This window comes from Arachis stenosperma, chromosome 1 (genome assembly GCF_014773155.1).
Source record: "Arachis stenosperma cultivar V10309 chromosome 1, arast.V10309.gnm1.PFL2, whole genome shotgun sequence".
NCBI classification, from domain to species: Eukaryota; Viridiplantae; Streptophyta; class Magnoliopsida; order Fabales; family Fabaceae; genus Arachis; species Arachis stenosperma.
In genome coordinates this window covers 42904706-42912766 of record NC_080377.1, presented here as the reverse complement: position 1 = coordinate 42912766, position 8061 = coordinate 42904706, and the positions used below count along the sequence as shown (strand labels likewise).

The 8061-nt window shown below is 34.2% G+C and overlaps 2 protein-coding genes across 2 annotated transcripts; both read left to right on the top strand.

The window, feature by feature from the left end:
• Positions 1-1802: 1802 nt before the first annotated feature.
• Positions 1803-2634, top strand: LOC130978917 (putative 3,4-dihydroxy-2-butanone kinase). The gene is made up of 5 exons (XM_057902280.1): positions 1803-1973; positions 2057-2085; positions 2226-2306; positions 2401-2474; positions 2570-2634. Exons 1-5 carry the CDS (start codon positions 1803-1805, stop codon positions 2632-2634), a joined length of 420 nt encoding a protein of 139 aa, XP_057758263.1.
• Positions 2635-2740: 106 nt separating this feature from the next.
• Positions 2741-4167, top strand: LOC130978900 (beige protein homolog 1-like). The gene is made up of 5 exons (XM_057902279.1): positions 2741-2812; positions 3238-3338; positions 3487-3572; positions 3672-3792; positions 4077-4167. The coding sequence occupies exons 1-5, from the start codon at positions 2741-2743 to the stop codon at positions 4165-4167; spliced, it is 471 nt and encodes a 156-aa protein (XP_057758262.1).
• The last annotated feature ends 3894 nt before the right edge of the window (positions 4168-8061 follow it).

Here is an 8061-nt window from a genome sequence, read left to right as displayed (position 1 = left end):
TCCTTTCTCTTCCCCTTGAGTGCGAACCCTAATTCCTCATCCAACAAATTTTTACCTCTGCAATTTCTTTGTTGTTGCATAATGTTTTTTGTGCTGAAGTTGTTGCAATTGTTTGATCTTGGTGCTCTATTTTGTTGCAATTTATCGTAATGATTATATCCTCATGTTCATATTTGCTATTTTTTTTGAATTCTCTTATTTCTTTTTTCCGCACTCAACATGTTCGATGAAATGCTTCAACTAGATTTCTTTGAATTCTCTCTTTATTATTTCTTCTCTTGATATCTTTGATATTTTTGTGCCTTGATGACATCATGAATTGGTTAGTACTCTTCTTGAATGATGCAAATTGCTACACTAGAAATGAAAAAGCTAATTAGCTAAAAATGCTAATTGGAATAAAATATAAGTAAACTATCTTAAGCTCTAAGAAATTATAAGCCATACTAGGCACTGAATTTAGAAAATTAATGGTGTTGAATTCTTTTTCTATTCACAACATATTAAAAGCATTTGAATGGTAGTTAAAACTCAAATTTGTCGGCCAAATGTTATAATTCCCAAAGCCATCAATTTTAGTTGTCACACCACCTTTAGGGTGATAATGTGAAAAAGGCAGCAAGGCAACTCAGGGCATGCCTTTCATGGAGAGACACCATTGTCACTGGTATGGTATATGCATTTTTAGTTACTTTTTGAATCATCCACTTCTCTTTTTGTTAGTTTTTCTTGATTTACTGAATATGTTTTTATTGTTCATTTCACCCTTTAACTAGCTAGTGTGACTTAGATTCATTTGACCATTATTTTACCAAAGTAAGAAAGATAGGTAATACTTTACTCTTATTGAGGAAACTGACGACCATATCATTACCTCTTGAAATTTTCACTCACATTATCTCACTGTATTTATAGTTCTGTATTTATACTACACAACGTACAATTCCTTTAGTTCCCTTGCAGCACCTTATAGCTCATTTATCAATTTACAATGAAGTGATGTGTATTTTGTTGTGCTCTCTCAAATATTGATCATTTGCATTAGATTGCAGATGGACGGTTTGGCCAAGACGGATGAGCTTGTTTTTATTTTGGCGGCAACAAATCTTCCCTGGGAATTAGATGCAGCCATAACCACTTCCAACCGCAACCAAAAGAAGTCCTCCAAGTTCGCATCAATGTAGCAGCACAACTTGAAGTTTTAATCAAACAAGAAGATTTACTAGAATTCAAAAAATTATAGGAGTTGCTGAAATTCAAAAGGTGTTCCCTTCTTTCCACCTTGAAAAATAGGTATTGTTAAATACCCTGAGAAAATTAATATTGAAAAAGAAATATAATATAAAACTGATAAAAGGATTTTAAAAAGAATATAACTTATGGAGCGCTGGGCTAGGTGGGAGGTATGAATTGAGCCTTAACTGATCAAAGGATTTTGATTCTAATATAATATGCATATGAATCACTTATATTCATTAATTTTATAATCCCTTGTGCAGATAAGTAATTTTGACTACCTAATGCAACTCAATACACTGGCTGGGCGTAGTTATAATGATATAACACATGTGATCTTTTTCCCTTGTTTCTTAACCAGTAATTATTTCTTTTCTTAATTTATTAATTTTTATCTTATATGAAATTGTTATTTAAATTGAATTGACTAGTCAATATCATTTTGGTGAATCGGTAAAAGTAGAATTGACTTGTCAATATCATTTGAAAGCTGGTTGAGTTTTATTAAATATATGTTAATCATGTCAACTGTATATGTACTTATATCCTGATATAATTTTTGAAATATGGTTCCTATGTTTACTTTACATAAGCCACAGAGACGACCTCTACAGCTAAGTGAGCAAGGCCAAGTCCTTGAGATTGCCATTGAAACCGCTGCAAATGTTATTCTAGATCTTAAGGATAGCCTAAATGATTGGGACAGTAAAGTTGGTGATGGTGACTGTGGATCAACTGTGAGTCTTGTCCTCAAAATTGTCTATTATAGCTATTGAAGTATCATGTGAATTACTTTATTTATATGGTTCAACTTCTGCAGATGTATAGAGGCGCAAAAGCCATTCTGGAGTGACATCAAAAAGTAAGTCTATGTCCTATTTGGTTAGGTATATCTTTTTTTGTACTCTTAGGGACAAGTTACTGCAAAAGCAATTGCCAATTTGAATTGTAATCACACTCTGACCTGAACTGCTATTTTTTGTTCACAGCTATCCTCTGAATGATGCTGCAGAAACTGTCAATGAAATTGGATCAACAATTCGAAGAGCCATGGGAGGAAGCAGGAACAAGTGGGATCATATATTATGCTATACTTATGCCATTGTTGAAGTTTAACTAATTATGTTGCTTGAGTATTGCTTTCAAGAAACTTTCTCTTTTCAGATATACAATTTTCTGCAAGGCAGCATATACACAGCTGAAACCAAGCTCTAGTTCTGTTGTCACGCCAAAACAATGTGGGAACTCCAATATGGCTACCATTAATTTCAGAGTTAACTTTTCCTTTACCCTTTTCTTACTGGCAATCCCTCATGAGTTGTTTGATTTTCAGGGGATGAGGCACTTGCGGCTTCTATTGCTGCTGTTAGCAAATATGGGGGTGCTACTGCTAGTTAGAGAACTCTGCCTTTCAAAAGAGAATGTTTTTATCTTTTCTCTGATAATTAATGCAGCTTATTGGTGCATTGAACCCAGACCGTCCTGAAAAAATTTTAAGAGAGATATGCTAGCTTTAACGACCCAGTCATCCCCAAATTCCATTACGGATCACACTACTCCAGTGCAGGAACAGTGGGTTCCCTTCTATTTTTCGCTTCCTTTTTCAATAGAAAATTATAAAATAATGTGTTTGACCATGTTTTGCCAGAGTTGTTTGGTAGCTTTTGGGGAAGTTGATTTTTGAAGGGAAGCTATATTAACTGATAGCCAGGCTATTTCAGAATGCTAATAACAAATTTAACTCATAGATATATTAACTTATGATCATGCTTTGTTGATATCTTACTGTAGAATTAGTGTGTCTATTTTACTGTTGTGATAAATTTTAAAATTAGTTTATATTCATAGCACAATATAAACCACTATGAGTCTATGATAATGTTGACATTCAAACTACAATAGCAATAGAAGCAATTTCTTATTCTGTACACAATGTTCTCGAGTATGGTTGATTCTTAGTTGCTTGTTTTGCAAAGTTAATGGTTATTATCTTCTTTTTAGTTCTGTATTATCTTGTTAGGGTTGAATCATTCACTACCCTTGCAATCAAACTTCAAGGTGGAAAATTTAATCATGCAGATCGGATGTTCTCAGATGTTTCTACTACTTGGAATGGAGTCCTTGAGGACATGAGTGATGTGAAGGAATTGGTAAGTCTATCAACTTTTATGACAAACTGATTGATTTGTACCTTTTGCACTCTTATCTCATCTTGTGCATTTTTTTTAGCCTATTTATGTCAACATATCAGGTTCTCGAGCTATTTTACCTCCCTGAGGTCCTCACAAACGAAAATTCAATTGATTTTGGCACAATACAATTGGGAGAAAAGCTTGGTATACTCTATATTTCAGCATTTGTTTCTTTAGAAGAATTTTTGGTATAGTCAAGTGCATATTTTAGTTATTATCCGTGTGATTCTTCTACCATATCAGATACTGTAAGACTTCCTCCTTGGGCTGAAAATCCAGTTGATTTTGTGCATAAGCATAGGATGGTTCTGGAGAGTGAGTATGCATCTGCTCATTTACATGAGTGGATTGACCTCATATTTGGGTATGCACTTGCTTCAAATTTTTTGCTTGTCCTTTAACAATACTCTTCTCTTTTCCTTCACTTTATACTCTGCTATTTTAACTAGCCTATTTGAATATTATCTTCTACATCCTCTTTGGTTTTATGAGCTTGGGGTTATGCCATGTATTTCAAACAAATTCAAATGTGCATTAGTCTTGGTGGTAATCTTTCTTCGGATATTTCTAATTTTCTATATTTCATGTTCTATTGCAAGTCTTTTTATTTGTGAATGCATTCTAATCATTGCATTCTCTCATTTGCAGAGGACAAGAGTTGCTTGTGAAGCAATTGTTGACACTGGACACTGTTGAGGTTGAAGGTGAAGCGAAATTGAGGATTAAGTTACAAGTATAATTGTTAGCTTTATATGTTTGGATTAAGTTGGAAGTTTTTGAATTTATATTTTATGGATTATGACTATGTATAACTTGTAGAATTTAACTTTTGAAATATATTGTTTCTATATTTGTAAAACTTGTGAGATTGAGTTTAAATTTGTTGAAATATAATGTCATTTATTATTTTGTTGGTAGACACATAAATTATTTATAATAGAAATAATTTTTGCAATAATTAATAAAAGAAAGTATTGATGTTGGAGAGATTATGATAGTTTAAAATAGTCACTAAATACAGAAAAAAACTGTCATAAGAACTAGTAACTTAGTATGATTTAAATAAAAAAACCGTCATTAAAAATATTGTGACGGTTTAAATAGTCACTAAATATACCTAAAAACTGTCATAAGAACTAGTAACTTAATGATAGTTTAAAATAGTCATGAAATATAAGGAAAAACTATAACAGGATTTAGTAATTTAACGACAGTTTTAAAACGTCACGAAATGCAACATAAAAAATACATTTACAAGTGTTACAAATTAGTGACGGTTTTATACTTAAAAAACCGTCACAAACAATTTAGCGACACTCCTTACCAACGGTGGTCCAAAACCGTCACTATGTCAGCTGGCGACGCTCAAATTTGTGATGCTTTTTTTAACCGTCGCAAAACCATTTAGTGACAGTTAAAACCGTCGCTAAGATGTTGTTTTGTTGTAGTGTATATAGCTACTTCTTCATGTTGTTCTCAGCTTTTATGGTTAAAAACACAACTTGCTGATTACAAATTAAATGCTGAAAATATTCCCTTATTGTGTGATAATATGAGTGCCATTAATATCTCTAAAAATCCAGTTTTGCACTCTAGGACTAAACATATTGAAGTAAAATTTCACTCAATAAGAGAACATGTCCAAAAGGGGGATATTAGCATTCAATTTGTTAAATTAGAGGAGCAATTAGCAGATATTTTTACAAAACCACTAGCTGAGGACAGATTTTGCATGCTTAGGATTAGTCTTGGTATTTTAAGTTATGATTCTTTGTTTGGAAGTTGCTGATGTGTTTGTTGAAGTTTTTGTCTCATAAACAGGCATGAGACAATTCTGGGCAGGTGATGAACTCTACCTTCAATCAGCGCGTTTTAAGTTTGCTTCAAGTTATAGTTGATTTGGGCCAACCTCAAAAAAAAAAAAGTTCAGATCATGGGTGGTCCTATGTGTTTCCTTAAATCCAACCATCTCTAGGCCCAAATATGAATGTTACATTTTTGTTTGGTTAATTTTTTGTTGGCCTATGTGTTTAAATTTTTGAAAGGGTTTTCATTTAATGTTTTCTGGTCCAAAAGATTTTCAGTTTGATTTAATTTCTTTCAAAAAGGGTTTTCAAAATTTAAAATTAATTTCCTGTTTTAGTTTAAAATCAAATAAAATCTTTCTTTTATGAGGTCATGTCTTTTCAAGTCTTTTCAAAAGATGATGCAGTTGCATGATTTGTGAAAAACTTCCTTTGGGTACGGTTACCAACACTCTCTCTCTTCCCTCCATTAACTTATCCTCAACTCCTCAGTTTCCTCCACTACTTTTCTTGCTTCTCTCCCCTCAAAAGCCTGAAAGTAACCAAATGAGGAAGAAAGTCATCACAAAAAGAGCACCACGTGAAAAGCTTCATAAGCTTCCAGCTTATCCTAGACCATCAACTCGCTCTCAAGACCCTACATTCACTCCCTCACCTTCTCCTCCTACCTCTCCTCCATGAACCGACCCTATGGCTCGCACAAAGAATCCCTCCAGGGTTCCATCCTCCGCCAAATCGATGCCACCACTAAAGGCAACTCCTTCTAAACTGAGCTCCTCGAAACCTGCATCATCCAAGGGCAAATGCCCTGCTGCTGAAGAACCTGCTCCCGAGCCACCACAACCTAGGTCAAGGTCTGTTCCTGTGCGTTCTCAGCGAGGTAAAACTCGAGTTCCTCTTAAATCAGTTAGTGAACCTGACATTGGGCCTTTTGATCACAAAGCTCGCTTTTTGACCTCTCATTCGAACTATAATCCTTATAGATTCAAATCTTCCATGAACAATGACTTTTATGAGGGGGTTATTCGGTATCGTACACTATGTCCATCTTTTCTTACTGATTTTCCATCTTTGAAAAGAAAAGGTTTTCCATTTGTTAATAACTTGATTTTTCTGGACTGAAATCACCTTTTTGACATCAAAAAGCCTGTTTATCCCTTATTGGTCAAAGAATTTTATACCAACATGACATATCATGAAGGCACTGCTCACTCATATATAAAGGGCCGAGACATAGTTTTAAACAATGAAACTATCAGTGATGCTTTGAAGTATACTGATGTTGGGCCTTGTGCTTACACTTCAGTTAAGTGGGATGAGGGTGTTGGTATTTCCTACAATGATGCATTAGCACACATATGTGAACATGTTTCATTAATTGATGGCATCTCACCCACTCACAAAGCCCTGGAATATGAGCGTGCTCAATTGCACCAAATGGTCAACCATATTATACTTCCTCAAAGTGGTTCATATCAAAGGGTTTTCTACGCTGATACTCTTGTTTTATATGCCCTTCTCACCAAAACTGAAATTTCATTTGCATATTTGATGGTTAGATACATGTATGACTCTGTTAGGAGTGAGAAAAATAAAGCACTTCCTTATGGAATGTTTCTAACTTGCATATTTGAGTATTTTGGTGTTGACTTGACCAATGATGAGTATCAAAATAGACATTCATATCTAAATAGAGGTGGTGCAGTGAAACAGCAAAAGGGACCTACTCGATCTGAGAGAGTGGTGTTAGATAATGAAAATGATGAATTTATCCCTGAGGAATCTCCTGCTCCATCCACCGAGGGTACTTCCATCTCTACTTAGAAGAAATTTGCTCTGCTGAATATGGTCAAGGATGTTGTTCAGGAATTTGTCTTCCAATCCAATCATATGATTGCAATGAGTAAGGAACAAAGGAAGCTAGCTAGCAAGCATGAGAATTTCCTAAGAAAATCAAAGGATAGAGTGGCTGTGTTCATGACTTTTATTGATAACCTTCAAAAGGATGAAGACCTTGCCACTTATGAGGAAGAGGAAGCTGGTTCGGAGGGGAATGGTTCTGATGCCTAGAATTTGTCTCATAAAAACTGTAGCTGTTGTTCTCTTTTTGTCTCATGAATTATGTTTCTTTTGCTACTATTACATTATTTTTTCTTAGATGATTGTAATAACTCTAAATACTGCTGCACTTTTGCTAGTATAGTTAGTTCTTTGAACTGTGCTCTAACTCTTTCATGCAAGTTTAAAGTTTTTTTTTGTGTTGTTCTTGCTTATTGTCCGCTCTTGATGACAAAAGGGGAGTAATAGCAATAGGAATAGGACTAGGAAATGTTGCTTTTTGACTGTTAAAGTTTTTTGGTTTTACTGCAGATACTATTAATTTTTTACTTCTATTTTGACTGCTGCATTAGAACTAGTTTTCATATGACTACTGCAGATACTATTAATTTTGGGTTCCAAATGTACTGCTGTAAGGAAGGTTGCTAACATGAATTTGCAACTGTTTGCTACTATTGTAATTGTCTTATTGGAACCTGGTTTCATGACATATTGAACTCTGGGCTGAAATTGTATTTTTAGTTGCTCAATTTCCTTTAGTTAAAGACAATTATGTGTAGCTCCTCACTATATTCTGTATAAGTATAATGTAGACAGAAAAGAAGAGAAGAGCACAAATCCAGGGGGAACTACTCTTGAAAAGAAAAGGGGGAGCAACATCAATCAAAGGGAAGTTTTCAAAATTTTACTAAAATTTAATTCCTCTTGGTTATTGCATAAATATGTTTGTCATCAAGGGGGAGATTGTTGAGTTAAGAAATTAACTAATT